The sequence below is a fragment of the Oncorhynchus clarkii genome, chromosome 3, assembly GCF_045791955.1.
Source record: "Oncorhynchus clarkii lewisi isolate Uvic-CL-2024 chromosome 3, UVic_Ocla_1.0, whole genome shotgun sequence".
Lineage (NCBI taxonomy): Eukaryota > Metazoa > Chordata > Actinopteri > Salmoniformes > Salmonidae > Oncorhynchus > Oncorhynchus clarkii.
The window spans coordinates 60,554,821-60,572,183 of NC_092149.1; the positions used below are offsets into that span (position 1 = coordinate 60,554,821).

Sequence of the window (17,363 nt, forward strand, 5' to 3'; positions counted from 1 at the left end):
GACTCTTTGCCCTCTCGTTGCCCGACTCTTTGCCCTCTCGTTCTTACTTCTCTCCCTTTGCTTTCTTCTCTCTGTCCTCCTCACTGCTCCTTCCTTCTGCCCTTCTTCTCTCCCCTCCACCCCGCACTCTTCTTCTTCCCCCAGTCTACCACCTATTCTTTAATGACCCACTTCCTCTAGTGCCCCCTTCTCCCCCAGTGTTGTTAATGATCAGTGTGTGTTTGCGTAACACCAACCAGACAGGAGGCGAGACACATGTCCTTCTCCCCCTCAGCTGTTTATCCTCTGGCTCTGTCTGGTTAAACCGTCATGGTGGTAGAGCTGGCAGAGCAGGTGGTTGGAGTTTTACCACGAGCAAATCTTGCATCCAGGTCAGAGGTCAAAGGTCTACGACACAGGTGCTATAGTAGTTAGTCTCTCTGTGATGGTATTTGAGCTATGAAGCTATGTTTGGCTTTAACCTGGGTTCAGCTAATGCATATCGCTGTTGAACTTAGCTCAGGCAATGGGCATTGCTGTTGTTGAACTTGTTAACCTTGTTGAACTTTTTGTTGACCTCTGACCACTGTAGAATGCCTATACTGTTGAGTGGTGCGTAGCTTTGATGGGGGGTCACTGAGCCCCACTAATCAGCTGTACCTGCTTTCTCACCAGGCACTGCACAGACAACCCCCACAACCCCTGAAGGACCACTCCCCGATGCGCGAGGACCCCATGCCCCTCCAGCGTAACGATGAAGAGTCCCCGAATGTTGAAAGAGTCAGTTCAGGAGTCGGTGGTGGCGTGGTCATTAAGAAGCCTCGGTCGCGCACTAAGATCTCTCTAGAGGCCCTGGGCATCCTGCAGAGCTTCATCCAGGACGTGGGTCTTTACCCGGACCAAGAGGCCATCCACACTCTGTCAGCCCAGCTGGACCTGCCCAAGCACACCATCATCAAGTTTTTCCAGAACCAGCGCTACCACGTCAAGCATCACGGCCGGCTGAAGGAGCTGGGGGAGGGGGGCGGTGGTGTGGATGTCAGCGAATACAGAGACGAGGAGCTCCTCTCCAGCTCAGAGGACCCTGAGTCCAGCGAAGACGGTCATGAGGAGATGTACCCCACTACAGAGAGGGAAAGAAGGGGAAGCAACCCAGCAGGGTCAGCCCCTGCCCTGGCACCAGCCCAGCCTTCAGGGACCAGCATGGGGGCCATGGAGGAGGGCAAGGACAAGGGGCATTCTCATGGTCTGAGTGGGGGCCGAGCCAGCTCCCTGCCCCCTGGTAGCTCCTCATCCAGCCCCAGAGAGCAGGCTGACTTCCAGAGATAGAGACCCAGAGACCAGAGGAGATGCAGAAAGAGAGCGAGACCCAGACAGACAGACAGACAGACAGACAGGCAGGCAGGCAGGCAGGCAGGCAGGCAGGCAGGCAGGCAGGCAGGCAGGCAGACAGACAGACAGACAGACAGACAGACAGACAGACAGACAGACAGACAGACAGACAGACAGAAGAACAGACAGACAGACAGACAGACAGACAGACAGACAGGAAGAGAACAGGAACTAAAGACTGGTAGAGGGGAAGAAGGGCATCGATGAGACAATGACACACTGATACATGCACACACACACACACACACACACACACACACACACACACACACACGCACACGCACACGCACACACACACACATATATATACATACACAGAAATGCAGACATATGGGGTCCAACGGAGGCTTCATCAAAGAGTGATTTAAGTGAAAATACAATATGTTACCTCAGCAACATGAAGCAGGGAAATGCCATGAAACAGCTGTCATGTGTTACAGTTAGAATAGCCTGTTCAGTAATGTTGAGCCACTAGACAGAGAGAAAAACAAACATACACACACATCCCACCCCTGGCCACAACAGGAACTTGCCACATCAACACCACTTTTGAATTGAGCCAATTCCAAAACTCAGCTTCACCCAAGAGGGTGGGCTCTCATCTGCTCTGTCCAATGACTGCTCTCTCTAATGTTTCAACCACACCCACATAGAGAACACTTGTCCTTATTTCGATGTTGGGTCTTGGGTCAGGCCCCTAACTGACACTCATAGACTGAATACTGGGGGCCTGCTCAGACCTCTACTATCCCATGGTCCTTTGGTTCCATATGCAGACTCCAGATGTACAGCTCATCACTATCTGGCTAAGGAGTTTTTAGGGCGGCTGTGGCTTTCCATCACCTCCTCCCCCTCTCCACCCCTCCATGACAGGACTCCTCTAGTCTTTGGTCTTTGACAGTGGTGGCAGGTTGTGTGGGTGGGTGGCTGCATGGCAGGTGGGTTTTGGGTGGAGATAAGAACAGTGGTATGGGAGAATTCACCAATGATAAACAAATATGGTTTGTCAAAGTCCACAATTGAGCTTTATGGTCTTTTTAAAGTTGGAATCGCCACTCCCAACCAAACCACTCCTGTCGCCATCCCTCAATGGAGCAACCACACCCTACCTAACTCCCTACATCAAATATGGATTATTCTAATCTCTCCAGCACTTATCCCACACTAACAACGGTTGTATGTCCACCACAGTCTCTCCCTATCTCCTCCAGTCATGCCTCAGCCCAGTCTCCCCCTCTTTACTCCTTTGTGGATACTGTGGTTTACAAGGACACTAGTAGGTAAACCTATCGTGGTTTATGCGGACATAAGAGAGACAGAGGACAGCCTTGTGAGGACATGAAGACCCAGCGGTGTGAAAGGACACTCAAGGCTACAGTTACTCTGGACTGTACCCCTGCCTACCCTCCCTCGACCTATGTGGAGAGAAACAGGGAGGGACACAACAGAACGGAGATTCAGCAACCAAACAATCAGTCACTTTATGTGCGGTAGCCCACCACTTCACCCTTCCTCTCTCGTTCCCCATCCCTCGTCCCTTCCCTCTTTCTCTCTCTCTATAATTGGTGCCTACAGTGTGCCGTTCCACCACACCTACCCGCACTTAACTCCTCCACCCTATTTATTGCTATCTTTATCCATGATTATTATTATCATTATTGTTATTATTGTTGTTATTACGGTTGTTATTGCTGTCATCGCTGTTTATTTTTGGTTCTATTTTCATGGCTTTAATATTGGCTTTCCGAGCACTGTGGTTGTTTTGGTAACGAAAGACGTTTTTGAGACATGAGAAACACACACTGCCAAAAGAAGAAAGTGTCCTGTTATGTAAAAACTTCGATGAATTTTTCCAAAGAAAGAAAGACTTGGGCAGAAACGGGAGTCAAATCCAAAAATGAAACGAAACAACGAATAAACTGTGCTTTTGCTGCAGATGGTGACAATCTAACTTCTTTGAGCTATTGTAAAACATGGCAGGCTTGTTTGTTAAACCCATATCTGAATGTGGGTACTTGTGTCAAAGTATGCATCCCAAAAGGCACCCTATTCCCAATGTACATGAAGTGCACTACTTTTGACCAGACCCTGGAAAAACGTAGTGCACTATATGGAGAATAGGGTGCCATGTGGGACACAGTCAAAGTTACAGAGGAACCATGAGGTATCTGGCTGTCTAGGCAGCTGCTACTAAGATGACATGCCTTGTACTCTTATCAATCATCAATACATTGTGTTTTATCTCTATGATTCTGTCAATCTTTAATTTTCAGCGTTAAATCATGTGTCTGCATATCCAATGTCATGTCATACAGTGAGAGCCACCCCATAGACACAGTCACATCCAGATAGTGGTTAACAACAGCAATCCCTTCCCAGTCATGTGGAGCGCTTCAAACTCAACTTCATACTCAACTCAAACACACACACACACACACACACACACACACGCGCGCGCACACACACACACACACGCGCGCGCGTGCACACACACGCGCGCACACACACACACACACACTCTTAGACCTCCAACACTCACACACACACACACACGCACACACACACACACACACACTCTTACACCTCCAACACACACGCGCGCACACACGCACACACACACACACACACACCTCCCCCCACACACGCACACACACACACCACACACACACATACACACTCACCCCCCCCCACACACACAAACACACTCACAGAGCAACTGTGGCTAGCCCTGCATTTCTCCAAGCCAATCAATTAGAGGCCTCCCTAAACCCTCATGGCTGAGGTTTCTAATAAGAGGCATTGCAGTGACAGTAATTCACATGGAAACGCTGCTGGCTGACTGGCTGGCTGGGTAGCTAGCTGGTTGGCTGTGCTCTCAGACTCAGTGCAGCTCTCTCCCTGTCCCATGAGGGGCTACTATGGCTCAGTGGCCCTGCACACTCAGCCCTGAGTGACTGACTGCTCCCCAGACACCAGTCACACAGACCAGCCTCGGACCAGGGCCATGTTCATTAGGAATGAGAAATATGGAATATAAGCATTCATATTTAGTTTAGTGTCACTGAATACCCAATCCTATCAGTGGAGGCTCCTCAGAGGAGGAAGGGGAGAACCATCCTCAGTGAATTTAATAAAAATAAGAATAGTGAAACATTTAAAAAGTTATCCTTTTTAGATATAACTATACTAAATATATTCATATCACCAAATAATTTATTAAAACACACTGTTTTGGAATGAAGGCCTACAGTAGCCTCACAGCACTCTGTAGGGTAGCACTATGGTGTAGCCAGAGGACAGTTAGCGTCAGTCCTCCTCTGGGTACATCGACTTCAATACAAAAACTAGGAGGCTCATGGCTCTCACCCCCTTCCATAGACTTACACAGTAATTTTGACAACTTCTGGACTACGTCCTCCAACCTATCAGAGCTCTTATAGCATGAACTGACATGTTGTCCACCCAATCAAAGGATCAGAGAATAAATATAGTACTAAAAGCATAAGCTACAGCAAAATGTGGTGAGTAGTTGACTCGAAGAGAGAGAAAGACAATAGTTGAACAGTTTTGAAGGAGGAGAGAGAGAAAGAGGGAGCAAAATACATTTTGTCATTTTTTTCACTTTCAAATACTCAAGCACCCGGCTCAAACAGAGGGATGCTACAGTAGGTTCGCTAGCTGGCTATGACTATCCAACACTGGAACTCAAGGTCAAGGTAAGCTTTTGGTTTTAGAAATGTATTGCCACCACCAGTGTAACTGCTAAACTGCTTACTGACTGTACTGACTGTACTGTGCTGTGCTGTGCTGTACTGTACTGTACTGCATGATTGTAGCGGCATTACTAATGCATTAGTTCTATTAGTTATGTTGACTAAGACATTGGTTTAGCTAATATGATGACAACGATGTAGACTGTGTGTAGCTGTTAGCGGTTATGATATAGTTTGGCTTAGAAAGGGTTTTTCACCTGGTCACAGACAGCTGATGTGTTGTGTTTTGAAGTTCACAAGCGAAGCAAAATGGTCAAATCAAATCAAATGTATTCATAAAGCCCTTTTTACATCAGCAGATTTCACAAAGTGCTTAAACAGAAACCCAGCCTAAAACCCCAAACAGCAAGCAATGCAGATGTAGAAGCTATAAAACAACTCCCTAGAAAGGCAGGAGCCAAGGAAGAAACCTAGAGAGGAACCAGGCTATGAGTGGTGGCCAGTCCTCTTCTGGCTGTGCCGGGTGGAGATTATAAGAGTACATGGCCATCAAGGCCAGATTGTTCTTCAAGATGTTCAAATGTTCATAGATGACCAGCAGGGTCAAATAACAATCACGGTGGTTGTAGACGGTGCAACAGGTCAGTATCTCAGGAGTAAATGTCAGTTGGCTTTTCATAGCTGAGCATTCAGAGGTCGAGACAGCAGGTGTGGTAGCGAGAGAGGGAGAGTCAAAAAACAGCAAGTCCGGGACAAGGTAGCATGTCCGGTGAACAGGTCATAGCAGCAGGCAGAACAGTTGAAACTGGACTAGCAGCACGACCAGGTGGTCTGTGGTCAGCCAGGAGTCATCAGGCCAAGTAGTCCTGAGGCACGGTCCTCTGGGAGGAGAGGGAGAGAGAATTAGAGGAACGAACACTAGTAAGCCAGTGTCTCAGCCCACGTGACTCAATTATAGGACCTACTGAAGAGATTAACCTTTAGTAATAACTTAAAGGTTGAGACTGAGTCTGCAACTCTCACATGGATAGGGAGACCATTCCATAAAAAAATAGCTCTATAGGAGAAAGCCTTGCCTCCAGCTGTTTGTTTAGAAATTCTAGGGACAATAAGGAGGCCTGCGTAAGGTATGTACAGCAGGACCAAATCGGAGAGATAGGTAGGAGCAAGTCCATGTAATGCTTAGTAGGTTAGCACTTAAATCAGCCTTAGCCTTAACAGGAAGCCAGTGTAGAGAGGCTTGTACCGGAGTAATATGCTAACGTTTTTTTGATTCTAGTCAAGATTCTTGCAGCCGTGTTTAACACTAACTGAAGTTTATTTGGTGCTTATCTGGGTAGCTGGAGAGTAGAGCATTGAAGTAGTCTGATTTAGAATTGACAAAAGCATGGATTAGCTTATCTGCAGAATTTTTGGACAAAAAGGTTCAGATTTTTGTAATGTTACGAAGATGGAAAAATTCTTGATAGTTTCATCAAAAGAGAGATCAAGGTCCAGATTAACGCAGAGGTCCTTCACAGTTTTATTTGAGACAACTGTACAACCATCAAGATCAATAGTCAAATCCAAAAGTACATCTCTTTGTTTCTTGGGACCTAGAATTATCATCTCTGTTTAAAAGTTTTAAAAAATCGCCTCCATCTACCTACTTAGGACTGAAACACAGGCAATTTTGGGGCTGTAAAAGTGAAAGTTGACATTGTGTTTCCCAATGACATCACCAGTATACGCAAAACACCAGTACCCGCAAAATACCAGTCTCAACGTCAACAGTGAAGAAGCGACTCCAGGATGCTGGCCTTCTAAGCAGAGTTCCTCTGTCCAGTGTCTGTGTTCTTTTGCCCATCTTAATCTTTTCTTTTTATTGGCCAGTCTGAGATATGGCTTTTTCTTTGCATCTCTTCCTACAAGGACAGCATCCCGGAATCACCTCTTCACTGTTGATGTTGAGACTGGAGTTTTGCGGGTACTATTTAATGAAGCTGCCAGTTGAGGACTTGTGAGGCGTCTGTTTCTTAAACTAGACAATATTATACTTGTCCTCTTTCTCATTTGTGCACCTGGGCCTCCCACTCCTCTTTCTATTCTGGTTAGCCAGTTTCTGCTGTTCTGTGAATGGAGTAGTACACAGCATTGTATGAGATCTTCAGTTTCTTGGCAATTTCTCGCATGGAATAGCATTCATTTCTCAGAACAAGAATAGACTGACTAGATTTTTTGTTTTTTTGTTTCTGGCCATTTTGAGCCTGTAATCGAACCCACAAATGCTGATGCTCCAGATATTCAACTAGTCTAAAGAATGCCAGTTTTATTGCTTCTTTAATCAAGACAACAGTTTTCAACTATGCTAACAGAATTGCAAATAGTCATTTACAACATTAACTATGTCTACACTGTATTTCAATTTGATGTTATTTTAATGGACAAAAACTGTGATTTTCTTTAAAAAACAAGGACATTTCTAAGTGACCCAAAACATTTGAACAGTAGTGTAGGTCCGGAGACATGTTGGACAAAACCCACTGAGTTGATGATGGCTCTGAAAGCCTTTTGGAGTGGGTCTGTGGACTTTTCCATTAATTTTTGTTGTTGAATATTATCTGCCATGACTACAAGTCTGAACTCAGTGAGGAACGCTGTATACGGCCCAGGAGGCCTGTAACAGTAGCTATAAAAAGTGATTGAGTAGTGATTGAGCTGCATAGATTTCATGACTAGAAGCTCAAAAGATAAAAACATGGTATTTTTAAAATTTATATACACTTCATCAACACCTACGTCTTTGCGGGATGCGCGGGGGATATGGTCACTAGTGTAAGCAGGAGGACAGGCCTAATTCAACACAGTAAATTCATCAGGCTTGAGCCATTTTTCAGTCAGGTCAATCACATCAACGTTATGATCAATGATTAATTCATTGACTATGACTGCCTTGGAAGTGAGGGATCTAACATTAAGTATCCCTATTTTGAGATGTGAGATATCACAATGTCTTTCAATAATGACAGGAATGAAGGTCTTTATTCCAGTGAGATTGCTAAGGTGAACACTGCCATGTTTCGTTTTGCCCAACCTAGATCGAGGCACAGGCACAGACAGCCTCACTGGGATAGCTGAAATGACTGTGCAGACTCCACTAATCTGGCATGCTGGCTAACAGCCTGCTGCCTGGCCTGCACCCTAACTGAGAGGAGGAAAGAGCGTAGATGCGAGAAGGAATACAACGTGGCTGTTATGAAAGTGCACTGTGTTTACGTGTGATCAGGGGTGTATTCATTCCGCCGATTCTGTTGAAAAACATTTCGGAAACAGAAGCAAACGGAATGAAGCGCGGATAAACATACCTGAATTTGTTCAAAAGAAACTATCGTTTGCAATTGTTGGACTAATGATTGCACCATAGATCAGTTAGATACAGACAAGAGTGTGCAAGGGGGTATTGAATGTGTCAATGTGTCACTGTCTGTCACCGCAAATCTTTCTCTCGACATGTGTGCACCAACATTGTAAACTTTGAGTATCATGTAGCAGCCTAAACCTATTGATTTTACATTGAACTGGCTGAAGGGAATATGAATGACAGTCATCCAATATGCTGTAATAGATATAAGACCATGCTCCTAAAGAAAATTGTCCTCCCTGCTCTTAAACGGCCCCGACCGCCACTGCAGTCTATGTACATGTTGCCAGTGCGTTACTTGCCCAGCTCTTCCACACACCCTCAGGTTTTGTTAGACCTCTCGCCCATTTGTGTCTTTCAGTCCCATTTTGTCCCGTAAACCAGTGAGAACATTTGGATCTGTGCTGTTTGATTGGAGCTTCAATCAGGAGCTATTAGCAGCTATCCCAGACCCAGGTGGTCTTTGTGTGAGTGAGTAAAGTAAAGTAGATCACCTGCAGGGTTATTGTGATTACTCAGTGGGCTATACCCAACCACACCATACTTATACCTGTCAGTCAAAGCTACTGCCCCACCCCTGTCATTACTGGCAGGCCTGCCATACACACGCACGCACGCAGACACACACACACATACACACGGACTCAGACAAGCAGACACGCGAACACACACACAACGTTACACTAATGAGTCCCGGCTCTGATGAGAGAGGAGGGGGGGTAGCCAGAGTCTTGTGTTTAACCTGCCACAGGGGGTGGGCAAACACATTGTGTGAGTGCATGTGTACGTGTGTATTCCACTCCCTCTCTCCTTCTCCAGCTCCGTCATATAGTCATCAGAGAGACGCTTGACTAACAATAGAAGCCCAATGTTCCTGATGAGCTGAACGGTCAAGGTCATGTTCCAATCTCTCTTTCTTCTTCTCGTTCTTTTTCTCTCTCTTACTGTCCTCCTCCTGACAGAGGACAATAACAACTCACGCTGTGTAATTGGGCCTGATACTGACGCCCATCCTCTATGGCTGGGCAGGCAGGGCTAGAGGGACACTTGTTCTCTGTGTGATGCTGCCATCAGAACACTCAATCAGGAAAAGACAAACACACAATCACTTACTGCACATACAGTACATTCACACTCATGAATAGACCCACTTCCTGATAGCATGCTGTGATGGATCTTCCATTGTGTTGCAGTTTGATTCAGTCAGCTTTGACATCGCCACAACTTTACAGAATTCAGATCGCTGTTGTTGTTGTTATTGTTGTTTTGTGTGGGATGGGGAAAGGGCATTGATTTGAGTTTTGTTTTCTTGCTGTACCTTTTGACTAAGCACAATGTTCTACTTAACCTTTCTGAAATGCATTCAGACGGGTCACTAATAGTTCTCATTCAAATGATCAGTTCTGCAGCTATCATTCTTTTCCTTCATCAACTTCATCATTGCCAACAATGTGAATCAGGATTTCTGTCTGGTACTTTTTGCATTTCCTGTTTAATCATACCAGTCATCACTAAGTGAAAGTTAGAACGTTTAACATATGTGCATTAATGTTAAGGCTCTTATGTTTTCTTTTGTTTGTTCGGTTGATATTTGATTTTTCAAATTGCTGTCGTTGTTTAAATAAAATGCATCCAATGAAAAGAAGACTATTGTTTTGTCGGTTTGTGTTTTGAGCATGTACAACCTCCACAAGTCTGGTTCATCCTTGGGAGAAATTTCCAAACACCTGAAGGTACCACGTTCATATGTACAAGCAATAGCACGCAAGTATAAACACCATGGGACCACGCAGCCGTCATACCGCTCAGGAAGGAGACACGTTCTGTCTCTTAGAGATGAACGCACTTTGGTGCGAAAAGTGCAAATCAATCCCATAACAACAGCTAAGGACCTTCTGAAGATGCTGGAGATAACAGGTACAAAAGTATCTATATCCAGAGTAAAACGAGACCTATATCGACGTAACCTGAAAGGCCGCTCAGCAAGGAAGAAGCCACTGCTCCAAAACCACCATAAAAAAGCCAGACTACGGTTTGCAACTGCACATGGGGACAAAGATCGTACTTTTTGGAGAAATGTCCTGTGGTCTGATGAAACAGAAATAGAACTGTTTGGCCATAATGACCATTGTTATGTTTGGAGAAAAAAGGGGGAGGCTTGCAAGCCGAAGAACACCATCACAACAGTGAAGCATGGGGGTGGCAGCATCATGTTGTGGGGGTGCTTTGCTGCAGGAGGGACAAAATAGATGGCATCATGAAGAGGAAAATTATGTGGATATATTGAAGCAAATGGGTCTTCCAAATGGACAATGACCCTAAGCATACTTCCACAGTTGTGGAAAAATGGCTTAAGGACAACAAAGTCAAGGTATTCGAGTGGCCATCACAAAGCCATAGAAAATGTGTGGGCAGAACTGAAAAAGCGTGTGCGATCAAGGAGGCCTACAAAACCGACTCAGTTAGACCAGCTCTGTCCGGAGGAATGGGCCAAAATTCACCCAACTTATTGTGGGAAGCTTGTGGAAGGCTACCTGAAACGTTTGACCCAAGTTAAACAATTTAAAGGCAATGCTAACAAATACTAATTGAGTGTATGTAAACTTCTGACCCACTGGGAATGTGATGAAAGAAATAAAAGCTGAAATAAATCATTCTCTCTACTATACTTCTGACATTTCACATTCTCAAAATAAAGTGGTGATCCTAAATGACCTAAGACAGGGAATTTTGGAGGATTCACAGGAATTGTGAAAAACTGAGTTTAAATATATTTGGCTAAGGTGTATGTAAACTTCCGAATTCAACTGTATGTATCTGCATGAGGTCCATAGTTTATGTCCATTCTTGGTATTGCATTAAATAATATTATGTCTGATCTTCAAAGCTAGTATTTGAGAGTACTCTGCCTTTATAACTAAACAATGCTATGTTGTCTATAAAAGGCTGGATGAGGTCTGGGGTGGAGAGGAAGTGGGGATGTGAGGAGTTTGGGAAAGCCATGGTATGGCCACAGGAATCAAATACTGTGTTATTTGTACATAACGACAATCAAAGCAAACCAGGATCTGAGAAAAAAACGACCCATGAGACCGTTTTGGGGTGGAATTGACTGGAAACAGTCCGTCGCTGATGACAATGTAACTTTCCTTGTTTATTCTGTACAGAAATGCTTCTTAGAAAACAGTTACGTTTCTTAGGAATACACCATGGGTGTTCCAAAGCCGAATTACAAACAAACTCTGTCGCCAGCTCCCTCTAGATTGGCAGACACTTTATGGTTCAGGCTCAGGCTCTCTTTTTAATAAACCACATTTATCAGAAGATACCCCCCTGACTAGTGGAGACCATAATGACCATTATGTAACATGATAGATATGAGGATTTAAGTAGCCACCAACTTGGACTGAATATGAGCAGTACTGACTAAGGTGATCGCTAGCATTTTCTCCACTAATAACCCTGTTCAGACTGCGTGTTCCAAGTTATCACTCCTGCCCATATTCCAGACCTCCAGCGTTCAGCCACCTCAGGATTCTCGAACCCTAGGACTCTCAACACCTGCAGTACCCCTCCTCCTCTCAGGCAATATCTTCTCCCCCTCTTTCTCTCTTTCTCCTCTTCTCTATTCCCCTCCCTGTCCCTCCCATAGCTGGCCCCTAGCCACCTCCCACCCCTCACCCCTGTGCCTCCTTGTCCTCCCCTGTCCTCTCCTCACCCTCCCCCCTCCCCTCTGTCATTCCTCTCCCAAGCTCTGCAGTGCTGTCTATCTGTCCTCTGGGTTCCTCTGGTTTTCATTCAGCGCCAGCCCCCCAATCTCCTAATTGAACTCATTATTCGCTCAATTGGCAGGCTTTAACCCTTTGTGCCGCAGGTCCTGGAGCTGGTTGTCATTAGCCAGGGGATTTACATCGCAATGGAGGGGATCGGCGATGGCAGTGGGGTAGAGAGCTTTAGGGGTGTCGGAGTGAAACCGTCGCAAGCCTCACAGGATTTGTCAGTGATAAGTATCCCTCAGCCTTTTGGATTAGAGTTAGGGCTGTTTGGGGAATGGGGAGACAGGAGTGTCACAGCATGGTGGTCAGACCACCCAGAGATCTGTGGTTCTATTCTGCTGTATAGTACTCTGCTCTCTCTAAGCTGGCTGCGGGCTGAGGAGGAGGACTGCGTTCTCTCTCCACCTCTCTCCCTACCTCCCCCAAACTAATGAGTTCTGTCTGACTGAGACCCTGGATAGGATGGTGTCCACCTGGTTCCTGGAAGAACAACACTACCGGTCAGCAACAACCAGGTTAGGGTTGAACCGGGGTGTGGAAATTAAGCTAGGGTCTCCTCTAACGCAGTAAATATTTTCTGTTTATAATTAGCCAACCACAGAGAACTGCATGTCAGGAAGCATTAGGGGCCCATGTGGCCGTGGTTTCTAGTGGACACCATAAACAGCATCATTGTTTCAGACTGAGAGGTTTAGATACCACGTTGGGTTGTGTAGAAAAGCCCAAGCGGTCTGTAGGGCTGTATGTGGGGTGTTTAGGATTAGTAGTGACAGGAGGGGGGGAGATATGTCAACTTTGGACTCTAGTAGTCTAATTTTGGCAAACAACACTTTCCATAGCTTTTAAATTTGTTCCACTCCCTTAAAGTTCTACATGTGGAACAAGAACCATAGGCCTAGATCAACCAGCAAGCCTGATAATGAAGTACGAGTGAGAGACACTTGGAGCCAGGGTCTGGGCAGTGAGATTGACAGGCTCTGTGTGCCCAGGGACCCTCAGGCAGCTGTGAGGGCACCGCTGCTCAGTATTAGGGTATTTTGAGGGTGTGATTAGATGCCATTAGAGGTGAGGGGGGCCGGGGGGGATGAGGATGAGAGGGGGCGCAGGTGTTGCGCTAACCGTTATTACCCACAATGCAGCGGCTCTCTGTGGAGATGGCTCACACACCTGTGATCTCCCACTGACATACAGACAGAAACACGCATGTGTGCACAGTATTGCACGCACACACACACACACACACACACACACACACACACACACACACACACACACACACACACACACACACACACACACACACACACACACACACACACACACACACACACACACACACACACACACACAGCATTGATGAGGATTTGGAAGACTTTTGAATTCCACAGAAAGTACATCGATTTCGAGTCCAATCGCTGTCCTGGCTCTAGACTAGGTAGATTCTATTTACCACAGATAGAGCATCTCTCATTCTTGTCAGTGAATCAATCTTCATCATGTCAGTGTGAACAAGTGAGGGACTGAGGGAAATGTTATCCGTCACGGAGGCCTGTCCCATGGGGCCTTGCTCTGCAGCAGCAGGACAGCTGTTAGCGTGCTGTGTGCTGGAGTACATCAGCTCTAATGCACTGTTGAACAAAGACCATGGGTCCCATAGACAGGTGACAGGGGACTAGAGACAGGGATGGGATAGCAATACTACAACAATCATTACATTACTGTACTGTACTGTTCTGTCCGTTTCTGTCCTTGCTGAGAAGAATTTAGAAATGAATGATGTGTTATTGTCTCTGTTTGATGATTGGAGTCTGCTTTCTTGGTCTCGAGTCTAAATGAAGACGGTTTTCAACAGAACCTACATAAGAATACTCAGTGTTGTAAAGTACATACTTTAAAGTACTACTTAAGTAGTTTTTGGGGGTATCTGTACTTTTACTCCACTACATTTATAAAGAAAATAATGTACTTTTCACTCCATCCATTTTCCATGACACCCAAAAGTACTCATCACATTTTGAATCCTTAGTAGGACAGGAATATGGTCCAATTCACACACTTACAGTTATCAAGAGAACATCCCTGCTCATCCCTACTCTGATCCGGCGGACTCACTAAACACAAATGGTTTGTTTGTAAATGATGTCTGAGTGCTGGAGTGTGCCCCTGGCTAATGGTACATTTGAAAAACATGAAAATGGTGCTGTCTGCTTTGCTTAATATGAGGAATTTGAAATGATTTATACTTTTACTTTTGATACTGAAGTATATTTAAAACCAAATACTTTGACTTTTACTCAAGTAGCATTTTACTGGGTGACTTTTACTTTTACTTGAGTCATTTTCAATGAAGGTATCTTTACTTTTACTAAAGTATGACAATTAGGTACTTCTTCCATCACTGAGAACACTTTTATCAAACAGTGTTCAGGGAGAGAACAGGATAAAAAAAAAACGATGTATTTTTAAAATCATTTTTGAAGAATTTATTGGATATGACTCAAATGACTCATGTCAAGTCTGATGAAGAAGGGAAGATTCTTTCTTTAATTGAATTATGTAAGTGTTCAGATGTACTGTCGATTGAAGAAGAAGGCTGTGGTTGAGTTGCCTTTGATTTGTCTAATCCTATCACCATCTTTGCAGCCACAATCTCCAATAGAAGAACACTAACAGATGCTGCAATTAAAAATCTATCACACCCACCACATCTCTTTAAATCCTGGAATAACTCATCTCTACTGTGCTATTAAAGATACATGGGGAGAGGAAATGTAATGACTTTATCCATGACAAGACCTAGCAACCACTTCAGTTGAAATAGTAGCATCTACTGTACACTGAAAAGGATCATTCATTCCAAATAAATCTGAAGAAAGGATCCTAATAATCTAAAGAAAGAGAATGACTTTAGGGTTCAAATACTAATCAATATTTCCACGCTATCAGTGGTATTGTCAAAGTTCTGAATGTACAATATGCCTGACTTAGATTGTGAAAGGGAATTAGTAAGAACTGCAGTGTCGGAATAAAGGAGAGAGTGGTAAATTGTCCTGATTGAAGGTTAACAATTGGCGGAGGGATGGAGGGAGGCTGTGAGATGCCATCAGTGCCCCCCTGGATGTCCGCTCTCACCCCAGGTGATGGGATGTGGTGGGGGTGGTGAGGAGCAGGTGTGTAGGTGAGGGGTGCCTTAGGGTGGTGGTGACCCTCTCTCAGCTTTAGCCCTGCCCTCCTCTGATGTCTCCTGACAGCGTGGCACGATGCTGGGAAAGGGCTGAGGACATCACAGGGCATCCCTTCACACACACGCAACCATGCACGCATGCACACTCATAGAATGCTGAGAACAGGGCTGAGGATGTCAGAGCACCAGAGCAGGTCAGCACCAGAGCAGGTCTGCACCAGAGCAGGTCAGCACCAGAGCAGGTCAGCACCAGAGCAGGTCTGCACCAGAGCAGGTCAGCACCAGAGCAGGTCTGCACCAGAGCAGGTCAGCACCAGAGCAGGTCTGCACCAGAGCAGGTCAGCACCAGAGCAGGTCAGCACCAGAGCAGGTAGTACAAATGACAGATAGCAGTTCAGGGGCTATGTTGTTGAACATTCCTGTACTCTCTTTCTCTTCTTTTCTCTCTACCTGTACTCTCTTTCTCTTCTTTTCTCTCTACCTGTACTCTCTTTCTCTTCTTCTCTCTCTACCTGTACTCTCTTTCTCTTCTTCTCTCTCTACCTGTACTCTCTCTCTCATCTTCTCTCTACCTGTACTCTCTCTCTTCTTTTCTCTCTACCTGTACTCTCTTTCTCTTCTTCTCTCTCTACCTGTACTCTCTTTCTCTTCTTCTCTCTCTACCTGTACTCTCTTTCTCTTCTTCTCTCTCTACCTGTACTCTCTCTCTCATCTTCTCTCTACCTGTACTCTCTCTCTTCTTCTCTCTCTACCTGTACTCTCTCTCTTCTTCTCTCTCTACCTGTACTCTCTTTCTCTTCTTCTCTCTCTACCTGTACTCTCTTTCTCTTATTCTCTCTACCTGTACTCTCTTTCTCTTCTTCTCTCTCTACCTGTACTCTCTCTCTCTCTTCTTCTCTCTCTACCTGTACTCTCTCTCTCTTCTTCTCTCTCTACCTGTACTCTCTTTCTCTTCTCTCTCTACATGTACTCTCTTTCTCATCTTCTCTCTCTACCTGTACTCTCTTTATCTTATTCTCTCTCTCTACCTGTACTCTCTCTCTTCTTCTCTCTCTACCTGTACTCTCTTTCTCTTCTTCTTCTCTCTACCTGTACTCTCTCTCTTCTTCTCTCTCTACCTGTACTCTCTTTCTCTTCTTCTCTCTCTACCTGTACTCTCTTTCTCTTCTTCTCTCTCTACCTGTACTCTCTTTCTCTTCTTCTCTCTCTACCTGTACTCTCTTTCTCTTCTTCTCTCTCTACCTGTACTCTCTTTCTCTTCTTCTCTCTCTACCTGTACTCTCTCTTTCTCTTCTTCTCTCTCTACCTGTACTCTCTTTCTCTTCTTCTCTCTCTACCTGTACTCTCTTTCTCTTCTTCTCTCTCTACCTGTACTCCCTTTCTCTTCTTCTCTCTCTACCTGTACTCTCTTTCTCTTCTTCTCTCTCTACCTGTACTCTCTTTCTCTTCTTCTCTCTCTACCTGTACTCTCACTCTCATCTTCTCTCTCTACCTGTACTCTCTTTATCTTCTTCTCTCTCTCTACCTGTACTCTCTCTCTCTTCTTCTTTCTCTACCTGTACTCTCTCTCTCTTCTTCTCTCTCTACCTGTACTCTCTCTATCTTCTTCTCTCTCTACCTGTACTCTCTTTCTCTTCTTCTCTCTCTACATGTACTCTATTTCTCTTCTTCTGTCTCTACCTGTACTCTCTTTCTCTTCTTCTCTCTCTACCTGTACTCTCTTTCTCTTCTTCTTCTCTCTACCTGTACTCTCTCTCTTCTTCTCTCTCTACCTGTACTCTCTTTCTCTTCTTCTCTCTCTACCTGTACTCTCTTTCTCTTCTTCTCTCTCTACCTGTACTCTCTTTCTCTTCTTCTTCTCTCTACCTGTACTCTCTCTCTTCTTCTCTCTCTACCTGTACTCTCTTTCTCTTCTTCTC

General features: G+C 45.1%; 1 protein-coding gene across 4 annotated transcripts in view; it reads left to right on the plus strand.

Moving 5' to 3' along the window:
- The window catches only part of LOC139406064 (DNA-binding protein SATB2-like), a 55,898-nt gene extending 54,581 nt beyond the window's left edge, over positions 1-1,317 (plus strand). For 2 of the 4 annotated variants that reach the window (XM_071148526.1, XM_071148528.1), the window contains exon 13: positions 634-1,317. In XM_071148526.1, coding sequence (XP_071004627.1) covers positions 634-1,308 — 675 coding nt within the window. In that variant the 3' untranslated portion in view covers positions 1,309-1,317. The remainder of the gene's footprint in view (positions 1-633) is intronic. The other 2 variants (XM_071148527.1, XM_071148529.1) reach the window with 1 other exon arrangement.
- The last annotated feature ends 16,046 nt before the right edge of the window (positions 1,318-17,363 follow it).